We start from the raw sequence: 24,492 nt of genomic DNA, 5'->3' as shown, positions 1-24,492 counted from the left end.
CTCGTCTTGTTCAGATGTCGCAGTGTAGTAAAGCTTACACAATGTGTAAAAAGAAGACTGCTCAAAAAGGGCAAGTACTTACCTGCAGGTTTTTTTGGAGACACTGAACCCCGATAGAAGGCAGAACCATCTCTAGCAATAGCCCACACTTGGTAAAATGCTCCAATTGAGATGGAAATGAAGGGCTGATCTGTTCCCACGTGCAGCCAGGACGTTCCCTAACAAATCACGTAAGATTAATTGTAAAGCAGTTAAAAACTCCATGACAAATATTGTTGATAATTCCCAAATGGGAAAAGCCCTACATAGTGAAAAAGATTCTGAAGAATAATTCTTACATAATTTTACAGCTGAACAGAAACAAGGTCCCTGATTGTCAAAGATATTTGGATATAAAACTCTTTGAAAATAGCTACACTGGACTATAACAGAGCCTTTCTGTTGAAATCACCAGAATTTAGGCACCTACATGTCTCTGAATAGCTGGGCTAGAGCCTTCTTTTTTCAAATAATCCCTTGGTTTTGATTACATAGAACAACAGTCTCACAAAAATAAGATATGGAGCTTCAGATTCCAGACATGGTATTTCAGTTCTTGCTGTTGCACTGCCTTACAGATCTGTGCTATTGTAACTGATTGAACAGCAAGAAAAAAAAACTAAAAAACCCATTCCTATCGATTTTCAACTGGCAGTTCTTCTCCAAACTCCACTAAAGTATATTGTTAAGATTCCCCGCCTCCGAGCCCCCATTGTAAATACGGTTTAAAATCAGTGCCTATCAACCCTAATCTGGTGTTTCAGCATATGTCTATTAGTAGGAAATAACTATTCCTATTGAACTTGCTGGGACTATTTGTTCCTTTCTGCGTATTTTACTGGATATTCACTCATTACTTCTGTCACAGTCCATAAAAAAAAAGTTAAATCCATAGGTTAGTCCAGGCCCACCTGTCTTAAATAAGCAGCCAGTTCCAGGCCCAGAAAAGTCAAACGACAAACTCCTAGTGGTATCAGTGGGCATTAGACTGGGACCATACTTCAGAGAAATTCTGATCCTCAGCAGTTCATTTAAATGGGACATGCATATTGTCAACAATTAAAAAAAAAAAAAAGGAACTAAGCTTCAGTGCAGAAGGTGGAAGTCAAATGCCTCACAAGAAGACCTACAGGAGCTGACATAAGTTCCTGCAAGTGACGTGGCACAAGCTAAGGTAGATTATGCAAGGGAAGTGCTGTTGTAAGAACTGTGGGCAGCAAACTGTTTCAGTTGATGGACAAGGACCTTCAAATCTGGGACATAAAAGTGAAAAAAAATAACAAGGTGCTTTGAGAGAGGACACTGCATGACTGTATGTACTTCCATAATTACATTAAGTATGACAATAAGGCAGTAAAAACAGGGAGCCTTACAGCTGGATTTTGCTGTGTCACTCCAAGCCTGCAGAGCACGTCTCCTTTGTCACTGATTGCCCACAGTGCTACTGCTTCTTCATCGTCTGCATCTGAACTGGGAATTATGGAGATGTCCCACAGGGTAACAGGAGGCACTTCCAGCCACGGCCCGTTGGTGACTATCTTACATTTTCTGAAGCAGAAAAAACCCACGCCCATCAGAAGTATGTACTTTCTATAACTGAATTTGTTTCCTGGTCCATTGTTGACTTCAGTGCAAACAATCCTGAAGTCTTTTCATTAAGTAGGTACAGTAAGTATTAGCATTTTTCATTTCAAAGAGATTTATAACAATCATTAGTGTTTTGCATCAGGTTTTAACTTTTGACGTATTACTGATTTCTCAAAGCTTCTGTGGTTTTTTTTTAGAAAAGTTACTTTATAAAACCAAGGCCAACCAAGAAGCCTGCAGCTTGTGCTACACTGCTCTCTAGTTCTCTAAAACTCACAGTGGGCAACAGCTGGATAATGAATATTTGACCCCAGCTGAGAATCCCATTGCGGAACTCCACACCTGGTCCATTCCTGCCTCTGTCTTGGTTAAGGTAATTGGTTTTCAATTAGTTTTTTTGGTGGGGCTTGTTAAAAAGTTATGTAGGTAGGCAGAGATAAGGCAGCTTTATATAAAGAGTTGGAGGTAGGTCATTCTGGGAATTGGTATATTTTTTCTGTGGAAACTGCAACAAAGTAGTGCTGTCTATTAAAGAAATTATGTTAGATTCCATCATCACAAAATTAACTTCTGTGTATGAAGAATGTCCTGAAAAACTCAGCACATTCCTCCATTCTCCAGTTCTGCAACACTGGATCCAGCCCTGAGCTGTTCCCTATTTGTTTTCGATTTTCAACTGACAATTAAAACTGATAGTTTAAAAAAAGAGAAATATTTAGACTTGAGGGTATTTCTCAAGTTGCCTTTTTTTATTTCAAGTCACCATTTTGATTGATTGGATGTTGTTTGTTTTGTTGCGTATCCTGGAACAACAACAGTTTGATGCTTTGGGACCTTCCGTTAAAGATTTTTGTACAAGGGCCGAAGTACTAGCTTTGTAGCATCAGTAACAATGAGTGTACTGTGTAACAATATAGTGTACTGTGACTTAAATGGGGTTGGTATTATCTGTGGCCTAGTACACAGTATGTGGAACTCCTATGTTAAAACTATTAATACAAAAGACTTATTACCAGTTGTTACAAGTGACCTAGTATGTACTAATATACCTAGACTCTACTATTCCTTAATCAATTACCATAAGGAAAATCAGATACAGAGAATAACTACCTAGCTGACTTTTATCTACAGATCCCACAAAACACAATAGGGTATCCACCTGTAAAGGCTTAAAATTAAAGCCACAATGCTAAAGATCATCAGCTTCTCCATTGCAGACATGTTATTTACTGCATGTTTCTTTACTAATGCTTTTGTTGATTTGGTGACAAGACTCTTCCCCTCATAACTAAATGAGACTTCTAAAAACGTTTATTTATATCTTAGTTCCTCACCTTGCCCAGCGCCTCCGTCGGACAAAGTCTTTCATTGTCTTGTGACCATGGTAGGACCTATGAAAACAGATTTAAATAAGTGTTCATGAGGATGTCAGAGCATCTCCAATGTCTGTGCCAGCCTAAGAGCACTGTCTATGTATCTGCCCACCAGACGCGCCTGCAGACTTTAAAAGACTTGAAACTACAGTTTCCAGTTCACCTTGCTGCCCTACCTCCCCAGCAAATTTCAGTGTTAGCGTCCCCACAAAAAGGGAGAAATCAAGACACACCTGCCCCTGTTAAAGCAAAACAACAAACAAGAAGAAATGAGGACTTAAGTATCACATTTGCCTGCTAGTATTTTAGGTAGAAGAAGGTATCTCCTTACGCTGGAAAGTCTGCTGCATACTGCCAGCCTTCCCGATCAGTGCCGCCTGAAGTATTAAAATCAATATACCAATCGGATACCTATTGTCAAAAGAAGACAATAACAAGCACAATCAACACCTAATGTATAATAAAAATAACCTCTTCTCTATTTCTCTCCACCTTTTGGAGTGCAACGATGTGCTAGAAACCTTCTAATACTTGCAATATAAATTCATACAGAGGTTCCCAAGTCTTTTTAATTCAGTTGAAGGGATCAGTGCAGCAGTCAAAGTGCCACTAAACAAAAAATCCCACTCAATGCTTAATGTTCTTTTGACTGTGGAAGATTATTGCTGTTGTATAAATGGGGAAATCAATGTTAAATATTATGACAAATCCAGGAAGAAAATCTGGGTCACTTGAGCCCAAGTCTTGTATCCTACTTCCTAAGCCTTGCCTTCTTAGTAAAAAGACTTTTAAGACAAAATTTACCCAAGACCACTGCGGAGAAGGAGGCTTGGTATTGATTTTTGTACATTCCTGCAGGCCAGATGCATCGCTCCACATGTATCTGTCTGTGGGCAGACCTCTGTGGTGAAACAGTGTACAAGGAATGCAAGGTCATTTACAACACAGAATTTAAAAGGCAAGGGAAGAAAAGCCTGTTTGTAGCACTTCCTACTTTCATACATGGAACAGTACTCTCATTAATCTCTGTATTTAGAAATACCATGCAAATGATGAGGATAGTGGGAAAGAATCTGTACAATTGCTTCCAGTTACACCAAACTTGAGGACCATGTAAATTTTCCTCTGTAGTGTGAAATTCCTCACTACTATTTAAAATTGGAAGGTGGACCCTGAGTTTCTCTGGCATAGACACCCATATATATGAATGCTTTTTCAATACTTCTGTTCAAATGTACTATTCAAGGACCCAATGTATCTAGCATAATATGTATACGAATATATAGATCCTAGTAAGAACTTTGCTGTACGGCCCTTATGAAAGATGTTGCAAGTAGGCACACTTTGTGCACTCACAAAGCACAAATCTGCAATGTTTTGTTATAAATGCACTTTGAATGGATAATTACAAATCTATAAAATTGAGACACACTGCTGTGTCCATCTCAGGTTAACAGTAAATGTTGGAGGACACTGAAGATACAATAACTGTAATTACTATTCAGAAAAGCTAGAACAAACGCTTTGTTTCATTTGACAGTATTAAAAAATTACAGTAAATAAATACAATAAATTAAGTAAATAACCTGCTGCTATATCCAGTGACTGGGTTCCACCGTTGGTTCTCATAAATGTAAATACATTTCACATCTGACTGCATATAAATGTTATCAGCACTGCTGGCCAGTCCTGTGAGAAATAAATGATTTGGATTATAGTAAAGCTAAACCTTAAAGATGCTACATTTTAAATTCCAATACCCACAGTAATATTGCAGTCTCTTTATTTCTCACTCTTCAGCTGAAAATATAAAACTGCAATACCAATTCTTTCCTAACGTGTGGCCTGTTCACTGCATTGCCCTACGTGTTTGTAAGGCTAAAGGAAGGACAGCTGCAATAGCTTTAACAGCTGACCCAGTCAGGAGGAGAAGCGAGAGATGTGCACACTGCAGCAGACCTACTGTCCTTACCTTGAATGAAGCCACCTCCGTATCCACCAGTATAAACCCAAGCTGTGTGATCATATCCTATGCCCCACACTATGCCTCGGTTATTGCACTCTATCAGTCGAAGATGACCTCCAACTTGACGCCAAAACCTGCCAGAAAAAGAACAGCATGTTACATTTACTCTACATCACATCCATCAGGAATGTATGCTTTCTTCTCCTACAACTCAACAACCTGAAGGACAGGCAACTTCATATGGTCTTGTTCAACCTCTGTGCAATCTGGGAGTGAAGGCAGTTGCCAACTGAAAGCACTTCCCTCTGAACAACTACTGAAAAACAGATGGAAGGAACCTGTCTGCCACCACTTGGAATTGTCAAGCTTTGAAGTATTTTACTTCCCTTTTATTTTATGGCTTATATTATATGTATTTAAACACTAGTTAGGATGGTCTTGCTTGTGTCTTTACATCTTAGTGGCCATCAACTACCTCAGCTTTAACTTCATCCTATTTTTTTTTTTTTTCATCTAGGAATTGCCTTTATCTGACAAGAAAACAAATTATTTATATATTTGCTATGGAACTTGGTAAAAACAAGGTGTTTAATTCTTCCTATTTTCTGGGGCTTTACACAGCCAGTTGGCCATGGCACTTTTCTGGGGAGGAACGGGGAAAATAAAGGGATTGCAGAGGAGTATTTTAGATATCAGAAAGGCAGGAGATGATCTAGGTCACAGATCCCCCAAACTAAGATGCAAGAGCACATCAGCTTTGTGATTTGCCACATGCTGAAAGTGCTCTACCCTGAAGGAAAAGGGCTAAAGGCATTATTCAAAGAAACTAGAGGTATTTTTTAAATTGAAGGTTGGCCTTTAACCCACCAGTTCTGAGCCTGGTATTTTGTTGCTTGAAGACTTTGCAGTACTATATTGCTGTACTTGTAATAGAAACTGTAACGGAGCTGCTCCTGGACTGTAGTGACTATGGAGGACTAAGAATTTCAGATTTCCTTATTCAGATAAAACTGAGAACTGAAATTACATTACAATGACAGCGATTAGGTTTACTTCTAGTCTAGGCCATCTCTTCATTTACGTAATTATGGCATTAAAGATGCAATCACAAACAAGTGGGATCTCACTAAGAAAGACTTTTGAAATCACATGAATAGCTCCAGCACCCAAGAATTAAAATATGATTTGGCAAATTTCTTCACATGCATTCATGAATATGAAGGCAGCCATTAAGCCTGTCATTGACAGATATCTGCAGGGTACTGTACACTCCGACAGCCCATCAAAGTCACGGAACTGACACGGAAGACAGACTTTGCTGGGTGGCATCCCATGCAGAAAGAACAGCTTCTGAAACCTCTTACATTTGATCACATGGCATCAGGAGTGGTCCGGCCTCCAGTTCAGGACTTGGCTCACTAACAAAGATGTCTCCTTTACAAGTAACCGACCAAATAGCATGGTGAGAAGGAGGGCCTTGAATCCGTCTGCTTTCACAACAGGACATGTTCAGCAAAGACAGCTACAAAACCAGAAGCAGAGAACCAAAAGCTCCATTTACAGTGAGAAAAAAAATTTCCATATAGAAGCTTCAGTATTATAAAACAAAGTTTTTCTTTTGCATGTTCTTGCAAATCAGCAAAGTGAATTTGCAGCTTTTTCTCAAAGGCACTGGAATTCAGTGTTTTAAAAATTAACACCACAATTGCTGGAACCAATGTGGTTTGCAGTATTTGATCATCATGAAGTATCTTTCAGGTTTTCCATTGCTTCAGCGTATATATGGCTGTTTGCCTACACATAAGGCTCTCTACAACAGTGGCAACAGGTAACAGTTCTACCAATACAGACAAATAGACTAACTCAATTAAACTCCTACCTCATTTGCAACCTGATCTATATCTGGAGATAAGAAGGGAAGGAAAAACAGTATTGGTTTTACTGTACAAGACTGCGGCATCAGAAAACGTGCGAAATCCAGAGGAGATAAGAAGCCTCAAGTGCCTCTGAGTAGGTTTGAACGGACTTTTTAAATACCTAAACTGTGAAAATAAATAAGTAGCCTAGATACTGTAAATGTAATGCTGAGATTTCAGAGACTAGCTTTTATGGTTTATTTCAGATATTGCCCGCTTGAAATGAAAAATCCACAGAATTACCCAGTCATGCATTTCTTGCTCTGTTGCGGCTGCCAGGCGGATTGGCCATCGCTGCTTTGTCTTCTCAGGTGTATAGAGTGCAAAGGAATGTTTGGCTTCATTCAGAACTTCAACTATAATAGTGACTTCATTCAGGAACACATGGATATACTAAGACAAGAGAAAAAAATAATTGCAACTGAAGCAAATTCAGATGTGCCATCCTCAGAGTAAGCATTTTTGCACTTCAGGACTACGAATGAGGCATTCCTGCCAAAGATAGCAAAGAATCAGTTCTTGGCACAGAAGGGATGGGGCTCAATTCCAGTCCTGCACTACCTCTGATTCCTATTGCCCATATGCATTAACCAAATTCATGAAGACCCTGGCCAGCCAAGCTTGGTCTGTCTTCACAATCAATAACATTTTGAACTTCCAAAAGAATCCTAGTTCATGCAAAGCTGATAGTTTCAGCAATGTGGATGGTTGCTGACTGGTTATTTATGACACTGTATTAACATAGCTATAGCTTAGAAAAGCTTGGAATTTGCTATTGCACTCAGCTACATTTGAATTGGTTCCCAAAACTCCCTTGAGAAAACTTTTCCCTTTGAAGGTTTTCCTTTGCCAAACGCAACTCTCTCAAGGGTCTCAAGCTGAACACACCTTTTTCTCCTCATGATACATGTAATAGATGAACAGGATGCTGTCACGCATTCCATCGCTCCCAGTGAACTGCTCAAGTGTGACTCGAACATCCATCCATTTATGAGGCTTCCAATTCCTCCACCATTGCAAGGTTCCAGTTTTAACCCAAACTGACTGCAATGCAAACACAAATTTATAGCAGTAAGGAAACCGCACGACTCCCTATCTTTCTGGCAAATAGTATTTTTTGTGACCACAAGAAATGTCTGCTGCAGGTTAGTCTGTACCATATCAGTTAATTCTGACAAGGAGTGCACCAGGGTGTTCAGAAAGCTGAAGGCAAAATGGAAACTGACAAAAGTGGATAGAAAGGCGCCAAAATAGTACATGTACAGCAGTATTAACATTTTACCTCTGCCAGAATGCAGTAACACAGAGATACTAATTGACTCTAGTGTGCTCCTGTTGTAACACAACTTCTGTTTGGACTTTAAAGGTTTTTGACGTAATCTTTTTAATTTTGATTAAACTTGTGGACTTCAAGTGCTTTTAATCAAATGAATTCCAGATGTCACTTGGCAATTAGCAATGAAGGGACCAAAAATGTGAATGAATCTGAAAAGAGCCAAGAGGTCATAACAAAGGGAACATCAAGCAAAAGTGCTGCTGTTTAAGTGCTGCTATTGATGTTTGCATCATTATTTTAGTTATGCAAGTTACATTAATCCCTTAATGTTCACAGAGAGGGAAAGTTCACTTACTTGAGCCACTGTTTCAGTTAGGAAGCCTAATTTTGTGGTGGAATAATTCATACTATGTTCCACTGTTGCAAATGTTTCTCTATGGATTTGAGGTTTCAGTGTACTCTAATGCTGACCAATGCTTCATTTGGTCCTACACAAAACTATCAGCTCATGCTTTTAGATAAAGATTGCTGCTCCATGTTTGATAAGCTGCTAGCTTCCCACAGGGAGCTCAGACAGTGATAATCCAGGAAAGTTGTCATAGACAGAAGTAAGGATAAGAATATAAAGGTGACAGTAAGTTCAGATCAATACCTCAGAAATGTATTATGGATGCCCAGTATTGATAGATGTGTGTAGTAGATAAGAGGTAAGTGTCCTCACTGCTTACTTGCTCAATAGCCTGTTCGTAATGCCTAAAATTCTCCAGTTCCCGCTTTGTCCTTTCACTCAGCTGCTGAAAAATCTGCTTTCGCCATGCTGCTGTCTGTGCTGGAGTGATAGACAGAGAGAGAGATTGCACAGAGGACGACAAACCTACAACAGAACCAAAACCAATAAATTCCAGTGAGCTTTGAATACAGTTCTGTGAAAGGTAAAACACGATGCTGCTTTGAACACTGCGCTGAATCAATGTAATCAGTCTAATGTAATTTTTCTAATTATTATACTTCAGAATCAATGTATTACAGCCAAACTTTGTAAACTATGCGTAGAAATGGAATCTCTAGGTGATTATATAGTCTTGCAAAAAGAACAAACTGACATTTTTCTTAAAGAGCATACTGAACTGTGATTGAGAATTAAGGTCGGTTGTGGTGACTGGATAGTACCTGAGGGCACAGTGAACCATTTCAGCGGGCTGTGCAAATCTACCAGACAGCCTCCCCCAGACACCCAGGCCCACAGTGGGTGCTCATCGGCTCCGTACTGTTCTTCAGCTCCCACCGAGAACATGCCAAGGGAGGACAGGCTGGATGTTTCTGCAAAGGTGCTGATGGAGAGGACTGGTTGCTTTTGGGCCTCCTTCAAGTCAATGTTTGTCCACTGCAGTTCTGCAGAAGGATTTGGGTTTCTAGATTTCTGCATTTCAAGATCAGCTTTCTCATTACTAGTTGAAGCAACAGTGGCTTCTCCCTGATGACAGTCCAGAGGATCCACAGTCAAATTTGTACATACTTCTGCTGCCTGGTGGCCTGTGCTGTTACCACCGCTGCTGGCTGCAGCTCCCAGTGGGGGAGTGTTGGCAAGGTTCACGGGTACACTCGGTAGCTCTGTGTCAGAGGAAGTATCTGCATCACCCTGAATGATCGCGTTCGTTTGGTTCTGAATATCATCAGTAAAGAAACAGCCAGCACTGAAGGACAAATAGATAATTAACTATCACTTAAAGCATTATACATTAGTACAGGCCTTAGGCCACAGGCATACAGAAATCAGCCTAGCATTTCAGCTTGAGGAGAGAAACAGCAGACTTCTTTTTTAAAGGTCAAACTCTATCATCAGGGGCAAGAGTCTAACACAAATCTGGCAGACCAGTGAAACACTGGAAGATATTTCACAGATCTTTTCAAACAATTGGTGGTGTCAGTTGCCTACAACTCTCAGGAAAACACTGAAGCAACGTCACATTTTCTGGATATGAAATAATGAATAGGATTTTTTTAAAATCCATTATTAACTTTATGATTTTTGTCCTAGCTAAAGCGGGCTTCTACTCAGAGCACGCTCTGACTCAAACAAGTAGCTTTTGCAGCACTCCCAGCTTCATTGGCATGTCTTGCACAGCCAAGAGGCCAGCAGTCAGTGGGGAGTTACCAATTTAATCTCTCTAGGAAAGGAAACGTACAGTGACACTCAGGAGAAGGATAATTCCTAAGCAGAGTTGACACTCCTTCATGATATTTCACAGGTAAACTTTTCTCTTGTTAGAGACTAGTTCCAGATAGGGATAGTAAAGCCCAGAGAAACACACTTTACTGCAAGCACGTAGTGAATTCCAAAATGGGAGCTTCAGATTCTACTCCAAGTGCAGCAACTGCTGCTTATTGTGAATTTTAATGGCAAAAAACACAAATGCTTTTTGGCATATATAATGATTAAAGATGCCTTCCCTGCTCCTCCCTGTCTGTACCATTTGAATATAAAGAAATATCGCAAAGCATTGAAACTCTTGGCGTACAAAGTCTCGAGTAGGTATTTTACTAAGTACCTGAGCAAACTTGTTGAGCTCCCGGTCTGAGATCTGTCACTCTCTCGGCCAGATACAATTGCCTTCCATGTCTTCCCACTGAGCTCACTTGGTGTGACACCTTGACGAAAATAAATTGCTCTGTCATCGCAGCTGATTCCCCAAACCTAGGGAAGGAAAGGGCTTGGTGAAAGAAATGGCACGGAATGCAGGTAGCTACACAAAAGGTGCAGTGGTGGAAAATTCAGCACAAAAATCTGCTGGATACAGCGTTTTCCTTTTGTGTTCCTCCCTAATGCTGATACTCTAGAAGCAGTATAAAATTCTGTTCCATCAAGAGAAAACTGTTTTCACCGGAATGTGCCATACGAGACATGCTGACTGTTACCTGCTGGTGAAGAAAGCAGCCATGCATTCCTGCCTAGCAGTTCAAGCACATGGACCTCTTGTTCAGCTGTCTGTACTGGCACTGCCGACAGACCTCGCCACAAGTGAGTACTGCCTGTAGAGTATTCACTGTACATAATATCCTCACAACGGGTATACAGCTGTCTTACCTGGTTATTTAAGCCTACAGTTACCATCATCATTTCTCCGACCATTTCAATCCAGCTTGTCCCACAAGGATTATGTGAGTTCACTCCTCTTCTAAACCACACCTACAACAACAACAGCAGGAAGACTAAATTCTGCTTTTTCTGCATTAGCAGGCAAACAGCTGGAATTTATTTTCTTTAGTGGATAAGTCATAATCTCCAATAACGATATGCCACACTGCCTTAAGAAGTCACTTACCTCCTTGGTTCTTTTTCTTTATCAGTTAAAGTATAGTAATTCCCTTAATAGTACCCAGAATCTGGTGATAACTACAGCCAGAACAGCCCACAAGGAGACCTTCTGTGACAGTTAGTTTCTCTGCCATTGGAAAAATACTTCTTATTAATACGTGTCGACTGTAGGTTATTTTTGGTCACTCTGAATATGCTTCTACATAGTGTTCTTATGTTCGAACCCCAGAAGCCAGGCTGACGGACAGAACGGTCAAAGGGTTCTTCTCAGTAGTACAGCTCTTGAAATTGTCTCCCCTTAGATTAGTTTTTACCAATCCGAAAGTGCCTGTGGGCTGGCTACCTGGAAAAACTTCCACCTGTATTTAGCATGTAGTCATATAGTGACTTTAGGAGTTGTTGGCTTTATCACAACACAGTGTACTTGACTATCTTGTGGCAGATCTGATGAAAACCATGCTAGATTATCTACATTTATTATAGTGGTTTTATTTGGCGGATGGAGCAGGCTGGACAAGTCTGTTACTATGGCTCAGTTGACACGTAGTAACTCTTAAACCAGAGTAACTCAATTACTTAAAACTGCTATACATGCACAGAATTCACCTGTGTTTTTGAATTCAGTATGAGGGGATCTGATTGCAACGAGCACAAGAGCATTCTAGTACATTCTTCTTTCAAGTCTTGCTGTGAGGAGCAGGGAGTTGGACTTGATGATCCTTATGGGTCCCTCCCAACTTGAGATATTCTATGATTCTGAGGTAAAACCCCAGTAAGAAAGTAATCACACATACATGTAACAGATATGCCACTTAATAAATACAAAAAGCTACATTAAAAGGCTGATGAAGAGGGAACAGTTCCAGTAGGAAGATAAACAAATAGGATCATATAGAAAAGTGTAGATGAAAATATTCCCCATACTGGTTTTGATGTAACCTTCAGACCATGTAGAAACAAGACCGAGCAACTAGGAGTGCCTTCAATTTTGATGCTTAATAGCCCTTATTACATCCCCACCCACCTACCCACATCTGCCTGACTTAGGTTTAGAAAATTCCTTCTAAGGGAAAACCTGAAAGTATTCCTTTACTTAAATGCAACTATGTATATCAGAAACAATGGTGCATTCCTCTAACAGCAAGGGGAGGCAGAATTCCCCAAGCCACAGGGATACTAAGTCCAAATTACCAATGTTTCCTAAGAAAGTTACGTGCCTGTTTGAGAAAAGCAGAAGGAAAATGGGAATAAAAAAACAGAATCAGAATATGACACCTCTTACTTTTCTATCCTTTGTAACACACCACACCACATCAACACCCACAGAGACATGCATAATCCCATTTTCAGAGCTTGGAGACTCCACAGTACTCCAGGAAATGCCTGCAAGAAACAAAACCCAGAAGGCATTATAGGTTAGTTTTCTACTAAACACTATAAAAATCAAAGGGGCTTCCAGCTAAATTTAACAAACTTTACCTTGAGGGTTATTCCTATCGATTCCTTCTCTCACAATAGCTTGCCCTTCCCAAAGAGTTGCCCAAAGGAGGTCATACGGTCCACAGCTGATCTGTACAACTTCACCAGGAGTGGTGATTAAGGACCACATGGAACCTTCTGGATTGTGATGGCAGACATTTTCTCTGTACCATACCTAGACAAGTTTAAAAAAAAGCCCAAACAAATAAAACTTAGAAAAATATCACTACAACAATGAAACCATTGAGACAGACGCGAAGACAAACTGGGCAGAACAGTCCTCCTTTAACAATAGAAATCTTTTACACAGTGTATGCACTCTGACTTTAAAGGCATTTTTTTTTAATGTTGATTATGCAGTTGAAGCTATTTCCTTATATACTAAGGGAGGAGGCTTTTCTACAGATTAGCTTTTGTCGTGGAAGCAGCTCTGGACTGGGTACAGTAACCTATTGCTACAAGTTCTGTGTATATTTCAACATTTAAAAAAACACTTCAGTGTATGTCAGGACATGTTACATAAACCAAGAACAAACAAATATATAATACAAAAATGTTACTGTTAGGTGACAGCCTGACCTCACTTTCAAACAAAGCTTGCCACAATATGGGTAAAAAAATCCATTCTCTGTGCAGCCTTCAGTGACATCCAGCCCATTTGCTAGTCTTGGTCCTACTGTCTGTAAACTTTTCTATAGATCACGGTCAAAATAGGTCAAAAATAGAAAGCATCCTGTGGTAGTCGTATGAGGACTCTAAAACATGACTGCTGAGTGCTAAATCCTCATTTTTAGAAATACTTTACTTCTCTGGGGACTTTTACTTGGGAAATTAAAGCATTTTACAACGTCAGTCAAGTAAGCCTGTAGAGTTGGGATGCTTGTCACTTACTACTGGGAAGTATGAGGCATAGGGAATTTTACTTTAAACAATTTAAGCAAGAGGGCTTGCCTCTCCAGGCAGTGCCAAGCGTGACAGAAACCTCAGGCTATCTGTTAAAAGTATTACATTCCTCCCTGTGAGACCACAAATTAGAAATTTTCTAGAAACAAAGGAATGTCAGATACATGGTGTAAGGATGAAAGAAGGAAAGTAAGAATCAAATCTTTACAGCACTGAGCAAAAAAGAGACTTACAGTAGGCCTAAAAACAGTAACAACAAAAAGAAAGTTGTATAATTTTCAATAGAAAATAAATGGAAAACATTCCAGAGCTGGATTCCATATTGCCAAGTGAGGTTACCATTTTCTGATCAGTAAGTCTTAGAAAACCATTTTGGCAACTCTTTCTCGACTCATACCTGACTCATCCCCACGGGGACACGGCACAATGCTTTGCAAGAATCTTTATCAGGTTTTAAGGCTTCTTCTCTTTGTCACCTGTGCCAGTCATCATTCTGGGCATTTTTCAGGATATAAGATGCTACTCAGCCCAAGTTGTTAAGATTCACCTGTTTATAGAGGTTTAAGGCTTCCATAAAACAGCAACCCTATAAGATACTAAGCCTTGCCATTTCCAACACAGGTTGTTACGCAACGTAGTCCCAAAGCAGCTTTTACACCTACTGCCAGACACACAAGCAGCGTATTTTCTTAAGGACAGGACACTACCAAACCTGCCTTGATTTAAAAGCATTGAACCCCTTTTCAGTAGTAATCTACATTAGAAAACTTAGGGAACATGCACATACCCTTCCTTGTAAAGAAACCGCCCATACTGATAAACGGCCAAGAGGCTCATCGGTGATCTCCCATCCTCCAACCGAGATATCATTGAAAGGGTCTGGCAACTGATCTGGATCATCACGGGATACAATCTGAAGCAAAGCAAAGCAAGACTGAGAAGAGGAGACACTGCAAACAGACAGGTGATTTGGCTGGTGGCCTAACTTGTTTCTTGCAGACTGGTTAAGGTATGGCTCACTAAAGCAGCCGAGCATGGAAAGTCTTCCTCTCATTCAAGGCTGCTCTATGCAGAGAGAGGGGAAGCGCTGCCAAAGCAGCACAAAGAAGTCTGTGTTTCATCCCCTAACTAAAGGGGACTTTTACTCACAGAACTGCGCATACAGACATTCTTTGAATGGGAAAGCTGGAACAACAGTTTTTTAAAGAACGGTTATTCATACAGATAAAGGACACAGCTGGTGAATGATGCTAGACAGGTGCCACCTTGAAGGACAGTGTTTTGTCAAACAACCAAAGGAGGTTAAAAAGTTGATTTGAAATTTGCAAAGGAGCAAATCTGCAAAGCATCCACCTCCAACTGCATTCCCATGAGATTTGGCACCTTATTACCACAGGTTTCTATGAAAAATCCCAGCCTTCCATTTATGCTTACAAGAATTACAAGTTTGAAGTCAAGGAATCCAGGTCCAGCCTACAGAGCGGTGATAAAAGGCAAACTTCCCTGCACTTATAATTGATTATTTCAGAAGATCAGTTTATTTTATATTTAAAAGAAATCCAGAACCTTCGCCCAAATGTCCCGTGATTTGTATCTCCTGTATCTGATCCACCTCCTGCGTCTGACACAAGAATTCCATTTCTTATCCTTTGTGTAGGTGCTGGGGAAGTCTATGGCGTAAGTCCAGCCCTGCAAACAGAGGTTTTCTTGTATGAAAATCAGGGCCAAGGAAAGCTTGAAATTGTAACTTGGAGCAATTCTGCACAACTCACTCCTACAAATACAGTGCAAGTTACTGTGCATGTCTCAACAGCCCTGATTAACAGATCAGCTAATTCCACAAATGATTTTTGCATCATGTCCAAATTCTTCTGCATGATATACACAGAGCAAACAAGACACAGTAAAGCATTTTACTTTCTTTATAGTGAAGCTCTTGAATAACAATGGCATCCAGTTGCCAGCATTTCATGGGCTGATAAAAAGAAAAAAGCTTCTATAGAAGCTCCTATAGACTTCAAAAGCCTTCAAAGAAGATCCTTCCTTGTGTTGTATTATAGTTGAGCTATTGCCCAGAAAAGAAGTACCTATAAAAAGTTAAGTGCCTTTTATTTTTACAGACCTTTTATACTTCTATAAAAGTGTCTTTTATTTTACAGATTAAGGATTCCCAGAATAGATCTCTTTTTGGTATTGTTCACCTACCCCTTTCTCTGTTGGTTCCCCTCCAATATTTTCATCCACATACCAGTCAGACTCCCACTCCCAGTGTGGTGAAGGCAGCGTGAAACTATCAAGATGCTGATGTTTTAGCCCGCTCACATCACTCCACTGCCAGCGGTCACTGGGGAGTAATTTCTCACAAAAGCCACCAACTGGATTCCAGCGCTGCCAGAAATAGTAAATAAAATATTTTATTGGAGATCACATCATCTCACTGGACATCTACAGGGAGACATAAATGATACATCTCTTATTTTCTGCAGTAGAAGGGAAATAAATTCCTGAGGTGAACAAGAAAGTGTTCACACTGTAAGCTCCTGCCTAACATAGTCATTGGAGGAAGCTTTTTTAAGTATCAAAGAAGGGCTGACTACACAGCTAGTCCCAACCAAGTCATTTTCAGCTACATAAATAGGAACGCCTGATGATACACTTTACTACTAACAGTACTTTTTCTTTGGTGATGTATGGCACCATGATACTCCAGCATTAGGATAACGCTGTATAGACGGCCTGGGATCCCTAATCTGCTCCCCATGAGAAAGATTATTAGTATCTTGCCTGCGCTACAAAAATAGCATAGCTTCTGTGCCAGAAATTATGTCAAGATAACTGTATCAGTAAATCTTCCCTGTATCTTACGCTATACCAAGAGAGGTTTTTTTTCCAACTCTGGCTTTAATCAGTTACACAACAAATAACTTACTAGGGTTTTTGCCAATGCAGCTGTGATTTTTCTCTCTGCCCCCCCTCCCCCCCTTACCTACTACAGAAATACTGGCAAAGTTTGTCATATATTACAGTCTTACATTTTAGGGCACATGGAAAATCAGTGGTCCAAAATCCTTTTACAATTCTATGCAAAATATTATGTACTTCTACTAGGAATCTGCCTAAATTGCTTTGCACATTATCTGTAAACTATTTGAGTTTAATTTTGTTGTTGTTAGATCTTGCAGAATGTTCCCTTTTGATCTTTCTAGTATTTTGTTTTCCATTTTTTCATAGCCTAGAACAAACAAAACAGAAGTTTTAAACTAACAAACAAAATCTAAAGTTTTGCATTTTTAAAGAACAGGCTTCACACAACAAAAGGAACATTCTTAAATGGCCGGAAAGTTATATCAATGTTAAATAATGTATAAAATGAATTTGTTGTATTTTTACCCATGCAGATAAGTTAATGTCTTTTCTCAACTTGTATTTAGCCCATTGCCCATTAGAAATCAGAGAAATGTGCTCAAGAAAATAATTTTTTGCTCTCAAATAACTTCTAGTTAACTTAAAGTCAAAATAGATACATTTCATTTTAAATTGTATTTTAAAGACATTCTTTGGAAGTATGTCACATAGGAAGGCTCATCTTAACACTTTAATGCAGAAAAGCTGGAAACATTGCACTTCAATGGAAAGTTATGTCTTTATTGGAGAAGTTTTCCAAACACTAAAAACCAGCATTTTCTTAGGAATAATTTATTTCTGATAATGTAGCTTTGCTGCCTGGAAGTTACGCTGGATGTGTATTTGTCACTAAGGAAACTAAAACATCAGGTGAAAATGGTGAATGTTCCAGTCTGAAGTGCCTTGCATAACACAGGCCGTAGCACACACTGGTGTCACTTTTGGTAAGAGCAGGGAAGCATAACCTTCCTTTGGGAATCAAAATATTAAAAGAATAACCTGCTATTTGGCACATGTACACTCTTCAGGAACATCAGGTGAAAAATGAAAACAAATGAAACCAACCTTCCCGTGAGAAAAACATGCAGAGACAGCTGATGTACGGATTTACTGACAAATTTACAGATTTACATTTCTGACACATGTGGCAGTGTATGACCCGAAACATGTCATACCTGATTCTCATAGGTTTCTTCCTGGTATCTAATAGGAACATCGCCCGAGAACACGTAGGTGTATACTTGATGATCACAGGCTATTCCCCAGCAGCACTGTTTGACAGCAGAGACCCGTTTGAATTCCAGCTGTGTGTCCTTACAGAGCTCCCAGTACTGGCCAACAGTAGACAGCGTGTAAACCCTCCCAAAAATGTCAACAGCCCACAAAAGGGAACTGGGCATGGCCATGTCTGAAAGGCAAAATGGAGGTATTAATGGAAATGACAGTTTTAAAAAATGGATCTTGAGCCTACTGTAGATCAGTCCGGCTCCGAGACATCATCAGTCAAATTAATTAAAGATGTAAAGAATTATCTTTTAAAAAGAGCCCATGCAAAGCTAGCAGATCTCTTTCAGTCAGAGCTGTGCATTTACACCTCTGAAAAGCCACATCAGAGACCTTGCTACTGGCACACGATTGTCCATCCTACAAGAGCTCACATCAATAGGACACCTTTGGCAGGCGTCAACACTGAACCGAAACAAAGCAGCATGGAGCATTTTATAGCAGAAGGCTTCACTCTCAAGAGCTGGTAATGCTGGTGGTGCTGCACACACTGCTCATCTCAGCCCACAAAGCCATGACATCTTACGACATGTCCTTCCCAGCCTCCTCTTGGTGTGTGCCAGCATAGCTACACAGGTTCAAGGAAAAGACGTGAAAGGGAGCTTCTCCGCAAGCACACATCTAGTTTCAATCCATGGACATATTACCTACTGTTGCCAGGATACCTCTTTCCAGATCTTTAGGATCTGATCTTTATTTAATATACATAGGTGTGAATTTAAGTGTACACAGAGCATGATTTGACAGCAGACACCTGGTTGAGTTCCATTCCAGTTTTATCACTTAATAACCTGCTACATGCTGGGCACTGCAGCCCTACCCTTCACGGAAGGGTCAGCATTTTATGTGAGGTAGGTGTACACCAGTCCTTTCAGAAATCAGGAAAGGTCAGAGTATTTCTGCCACTTGGCCTTCTGGGTGCCGTTAAACTGAATAAATTTCAGTTATTCTGTATGTCTGACAGTCAGAACTACTGATGAGTATTTTGAACTTTGCCTCCCGTTCTATTAACTATGTGGTGGGGGACCAGGAGGGAAAAGGCAGGAAAAAGGACTCGGATCTAACACCATGAAAGAAAAGAGGAATCCTTGCCTGGATTCAGCATGGTACACTGCTGCTTTGCAGCCAAAAGAGCAACTGTGATTTCAACACAAGAGCCTCAGGAGACTTGCCTGCCTGCTTTCTGACCGACAGTAGGCGGGGGTACAGAGGGACCAACTTGAATGGTGTATTTGAATGGTGGAGGTGAAACTGCCGAGGATCTGGAAACAGCCAGGCCAGTGCCAAAGAACAGCACAGCAGTCACATGGGATCCCAGGGAGGATGTTTCAGAATTCTCTCCTGCTGCTGACAAGTACCTAAAAACCTGGATCCACCAGATGAGTAACAGGCAACAGCGAGAAGAAAATTTATAGTGGCAGAGAACAAGCGAGGCCAGGGGAAGCTCACAAGCAAAATTCTCCTATTAGCTGTGACAGCATAAATATGATGAATCCTCTAGTTTTGACTTCCCCCCCCCCCCCCCCCCCCATTACTGGGAGTACGAAGGCAGGTATTGCTGCCTTGGTCCGCTCTTGCACAAGCCATTTATCTTCTTTATATCCTGCCTTTCTATGTTAGGATAGTACAGAAGGACATAATACAGAAAACACGGAATGGAACAAAGCGAAGATGAGGTAAAAATTATAATGTGCGTACCACTGGGAAAATAAAGGCCACGAAAATAAGCCTTTCAGTATTAGCACTTAAAATTCTGCAAAACAGTCTTTCTTAAGCAACCAGAATGCCAGTGAGTCTGGAGTAAAGGAAGCATTATGGACAAAGCAATGAAGATAGCTACCTGGGCAGATAATAAAGCAATGCTCAGGTGTGCTAAAGGTGGGCAAATATACAAATGAAGGCCGGTTCCTGAAAAGTACCTGGAACAGTTCAGAAAAAAGTAGCCAAAGCTCCAAAGATTATGAAGTTAGGAAAAACAGAGATGGGACAGAATTAAAATAATCCAGACAGATGCAACTGGATTAAAGTACTCAAGGCAGCCAAGATAAGTGAGATTCTGCATATTCTTTCTTCTGAACTTTTGAGATGGACTGTTTGGAGATACGTGCGAAAATCCCAAATATATCTGGGATTATAAACTACTGGTAAGCCTTCAGTTTGGGCCCCTTTGTGCAGGTTGCGCTGTAGAAGATGAAGACAGGTGTTGCTTGATTTTGAAGGATGCTCAGCACTGCGGCTCACAAGCATTTGGGCGGATGCAGAAACTGCCTGGTGTCCTCAGGGGGCCGGGAAGCATCTGCTCCGGCCCTGCTAAGTTCCTCCCCGTCCTTCAGCTCGGCCAGGTCAGTTCTGATACATCTAAACCTGTTTCACTGAAGGCGGTACGTTGTGGGGACTCCCGGCTGCCTGGCGCAACACCCCCCGCCGCGCAGCTCAGCACTCCGACGCCCTGCACACGACAAAGGTAACCAGGCCTCCCAGGAGAGGGGCCGTGCCCTGTCCCCAGGCCGTGGGGGGCCGGGCCCCCCCGCCCCCGCTGTACCGGCGGGGCCCGCACACCTGCCCGGGCCCCAGACCGCGCCGGCGCTCGCTGCCGCCGCTCCGCGCCCCGGCGTTAAGCCCCAAGATCGGCTTAACGGCGCGGCGGGGCCGGCCCTGGGCAGCGCGACATGGCGGCCGGTCAGGGCGCCCGCGCCCCGCGGAGGGGGCGGACGGCTGCGCGCCCGGGGTCTCCGGCGGCGGCGCCGCCCCGCCGCCCGAAAGCGCCCCCCGCAGCGCCCCGCACGCCTTCCCGGGGGGCTGCGCTGAGCCGCCGGCACCTGCCGCGACGCCGCTCGCCTCGCGCGCCGGCACGGGAGCCCCCGGGAAGGGCGGCGGCCCGATCTCCAGCCGCGCCCCGTTGCCCCGCCCCGCTGCCGGCGGCGGGAGGGCTGGCAGCGAGCGGCCCGGCCCGGGCCCGGCCCCCCGGGGTCGCCCCTCACCTGCCTCGCGCCGGCCGCGCCTCTCCCCGCCGCCGCCGCCGCCGCTCCCGGCGGAAGGAGCCTCCGCGCCGCGCTCCGCCAGAGCGGCACCGCAGCACCGCGGAGGCGGCGGCCGGCGGAGAGCGCCCCGCCCCCACTGGCTACGCCGCCACCATTGGGCGAGGGGGCGCCGCGGCGGCCGCGTCACAGCGCGCGGGACGGGGGGTGGCACCGCGCCGCGCGGGAGAGCGGAGGGAGCGGCGGGGCAGGGCAGGGCAGGGCCGGGCCGGGGGGGCGCGGCGGAGCCGCCCGGGGGAGCGGCGCGGGGGTGGCCCGGGCTCCGCGGGGGAGCGGCCGTGGGGCGGCGGGGGGCTCGTCCGGGGGAGCGGCGGCGGGGGCGGTCCGGCCTCCGCGGGGGAGCGCTGCGGGAGCGGCGCCGCCAGGGCCCCTGGCCTCGGGGAAGCGCCGGGACCGGCTTCGGCTGGAAACGCCAGGGCAAGAGGCTGCTGCAGGCAGAGCGCCCCCGGCGGGGCGGTCACTGCAGCCGCAGTTAGGAGAAGCAGCCTTTGCCTGCAATTAGCGTTTACTCTTGATGCATCAGTAAATGCCTTGCCTGAGGTGTGAGGAGGGAGGTGGCTTTTACTGCCACGGCTTGTAGCAGTGTAGTAGTAGCATAGTAGCGGGCCTTGCCAGAAGGGCTCCGGAGGAGCTGCTTAACATCTGTTGCAGGACACCATGCACCTGCCCTGCTGCAAAATGGTAAACTCCCTTTGGAAGCACTTGCCTATAAACCTCAGGTTTTGCCATCACATTCCAGTTTGTTCTGAAGTGAGTCAGAAAACCTGACAAGATAGGCAAGAACTTCCATGCCTGTCTATTCAAATAACCAAACATGAAAGAGTTCTGCAAACAAGTATCTTGGATCTCTGTGTATCTCAAAGGCATGGTAGAGGAGGGTGGAGAAGCATTCGTCTTGCATTTCAGGCAGTTTTCAAAGGGAACTGGCAGATCCATTGTGAATCCAGCCTGAGGAGTTTCTAGTTGCTGGTTAAAGAGAATACGTCAGCCTTGCTCTTATTCTGTGGCCTGTAGGTTCAGCTGGTTTCAATGGGCAGAGGGTTGTGGTTCGGAGGGTTGGTGGTGCACATTAAATTCTTTAGAGTGATGCCTGCATGAGGCGAAACCATCCTGTTTGGGTTGTTTCCTTCTAAGCCCCAGGGACACCTGACTCGTGCTGCTGTGATTTGGCCCCTTGCACAGATTGGTGCATACTTCAACACAGCATTTCTGCATCCCAGTAGCGTTTTGATGATTTGATCATTGTAGCATTATAAAGACCAAGTACTCTTGGGATCCTAGGAAATTAATTTTGCAAGATTTGTAGTGGTTGTGACTGACAAATTTAATGTGTATTCAATCCAGTTGCCATTTTAAGCAGGTGGAAACAAGACTTTTGTTGTTTTCCATGGGAACCGGATTGCAGAATAATTTAAGGATCATTTTCTGGGATGTTCTCAGTTTGGATTTTGAACCACAGTCCTGTAACCTTACAGGATGGCAGTGTGAATATTATGCAAGGAGTTTGCACAAGTCATTTACAACCAGTACAGTTCTTTTCATGCTTATTTTAAAAAGGACCTTACGTGTGAAACCAAATGAACATTTTTCCATAGCACTGGCAGCACGTAACTTTTTTGCGGTTGGTGGCTCTGCTACATCTGTAATTTGATGTAAAAGTTAGGAATAAATTGATGCCTTATGGAAACTTTTGCTCGTTTTGGGTGTCTGATGCCGAGCCCTGTTCAGCTGCTGTTGTTGCAGCAGAGACTTCCATTCTATAAGGAGCTAACAAGAGAAAGGTTTTGCAAAATCAAACAGCCAAATGTAAACCGATTTTCATTTTGCCATTGATTTGAACGGGGGATTTGCTTTATAATCCTGGGGCACTGGGTTGATGTGAGCTCGCCTCTAGGCTGTGGCCTGCGAAGGGTGCACCCCGGGTTGTCCCTGAACTGGGCTCTGAGGCCTTGTGAAAGAGAAAGAAAACATCCAGGTATCCTTTCCTACTTCTGTCCTTCAGGGTTATGGTTACTGCGTGACTTGAGAGGAAGGAGTTACCATCAGCGAACCAGGTCTCGCTCAGTTACAGTTGCTAGCCCTTGCTGGCTGGGAGATTTCCCTCAGTTTTGCCCATAATTGTAGCTGTCTAAATACAACCTGCAGCATACCACAGCAAAGCCATGGTTTGTATGGAACATGCAGTTAGGGGAGGTCTACCCCTGTGACCAGGACACATCCCTGACCTCAGCAAGGCTAGAGCGCTCCAAAATTAACTTTGTGAGCTTTTAAATCTGTTGTTACTATGAAAGACTTTGCTCTGTCCAAAGTATAGTCAAGATGCTTTAAGTCCTGTCTCACTATTTTGCAGCCGTTGTCCTAATGCAGTGGGAGACAGTTCGTACAGGTAGCTTCCCTACTGTCTGCGCTGTCCCAAATCTCGCTTCTTTAAAAGGGGGATTTTTCCTGTCACTTGACATTCATTTTAGGGAAGTATCTTTCCCCTAATAAGGAAGTACTGCATTGCTTTAAGATTTGTGCTTTTAAGATTTTTCTTTCAAAACCCTCGTGTGATAAAAGCTTTCCTCAGAGCAGGAGCGGTCTTTAAATGTCGCTGCAAACCAGGAGCGGTGCCCCTTCCAGATGAGTCAGGCACTGCAACCGGAGGGAGGGGACAGAAGGCGAGAGGGCAGGGATCCTCTCACCATCATGTGGTGCTGGCACTGGCTTGGAATCTGTCGTTGGCGTGTACGTTGGCGTGCCAATTACTGGTCGTGTAATCTGCGTCCCTGTTTCCAAATTTGTTGATTTTAAGGCGAATTGTTTAATCGCATTCCTCTTTCCATGTTGCCCCCCCCCCCCCCCCCCATTTATGATGTGAAATGGGGCTAAACCTTCCCTAGTGCACGGGGCGCTATCGCGGGAGTCGCTCGGCGTTTGCCGTGGCGATAGGGGCCGTGTTGGTACGTGTGGTGAAGGGCAAACCCGGGCGTATTTCAAACCCAAAAGAATTGGTGAACGGGACAGCTCAAGGGATGAGGGTATGGAGGGAAGAGGCTAGAGTTTTAACTGCAATAAAGACATGAAGACCCTTTCAGCCATTGGCCTAACCTGTCCGACCACTGAGTGATCCTGGATTTCCCAAAGGAGCTGAGCCTGGAAGTGCGGCTGGACCCGTTCCTTTAGTTTGCTGTGCAGGAGAAAGCAGCATCCCCCTTGCTTTCCCCTGCCTTTCTTTAGTGTTTTTCTAACTTCAGCATTTCTTTGAACCGTGTGAGTTTGCTTCTGCTTTTTCCTCAATCTCTCTTCAGCAGCTTTCCCTCTGCCCGACACTCCCGTTCTGCGCCGCCCCCCCCCCCGACGTCTCGCTCTCCCGTTAACACACAGCGCGGCTTTTCCCGGCGGGGACGTGGAACTTCGCAGAAGTCACTG

General features: G+C 43.2%; 1 protein-coding gene across 5 annotated transcripts in view; it reads right to left on the bottom strand.

The window, feature by feature from the left end:
* TECPR1 (tectonin beta-propeller repeat containing 1) overlaps window positions 1-21,324 on the bottom strand; it is a 29,083-nt gene extending 7,759 nt beyond the window's left edge. Inside the window, exons 1-21 of one of the 5 annotated variants that reach the window (XM_080384241.1) lie at window positions 21,029-21,323; window positions 17,935-18,167; window positions 16,061-16,243; window positions 15,422-15,544; window positions 14,643-14,768; window positions 12,953-13,127; window positions 12,756-12,856; window positions 11,243-11,344; window positions 10,707-10,852; window positions 9,328-9,851; window positions 8,886-9,031; window positions 7,770-7,925; window positions 7,125-7,274; window positions 6,330-6,487; window positions 4,972-5,099; window positions 4,586-4,688; window positions 3,804-3,900; window positions 3,331-3,410; window positions 2,961-3,017; window positions 1,413-1,587; window positions 83-218 (exon numbers count right to left, since the gene is read on the bottom strand). In XM_080384241.1, the coding sequence (XP_080240367.1) occupies window positions 83-218; window positions 1,413-1,587; window positions 2,961-3,017; window positions 3,331-3,410; window positions 3,804-3,900; window positions 4,586-4,688; window positions 4,972-5,099; window positions 6,330-6,487; window positions 7,125-7,274; window positions 7,770-7,925; window positions 8,886-9,031; window positions 9,328-9,851; window positions 10,707-10,852; window positions 11,243-11,344; window positions 12,756-12,856; window positions 12,953-13,127; window positions 14,643-14,768; window positions 15,422-15,544; window positions 16,061-16,243; window positions 17,935-18,165 (3,097 nt within the window). In that variant the 5' untranslated portion in view covers window positions 18,166-18,167; window positions 21,029-21,323. The other 4 variants (XM_080384239.1, XM_080384240.1, XM_080384242.1 and 1 more) reach the window with 4 other exon arrangements.
* Between the last annotated feature and the right edge of the window lie 3,168 nt (window positions 21,325-24,492).

The sequence above is a fragment of the Falco punctatus genome, assembly GCF_963210335.1.
Source record: "Falco punctatus genome assembly, chromosome: 4".
NCBI classification, from domain to species: domain Eukaryota; kingdom Metazoa; phylum Chordata; class Aves; order Falconiformes; family Falconidae; genus Falco; species Falco punctatus.
Note: the sequence above shows the minus strand (reverse complement) of the source record. Positions and strands in the feature narration are given on the sequence as shown.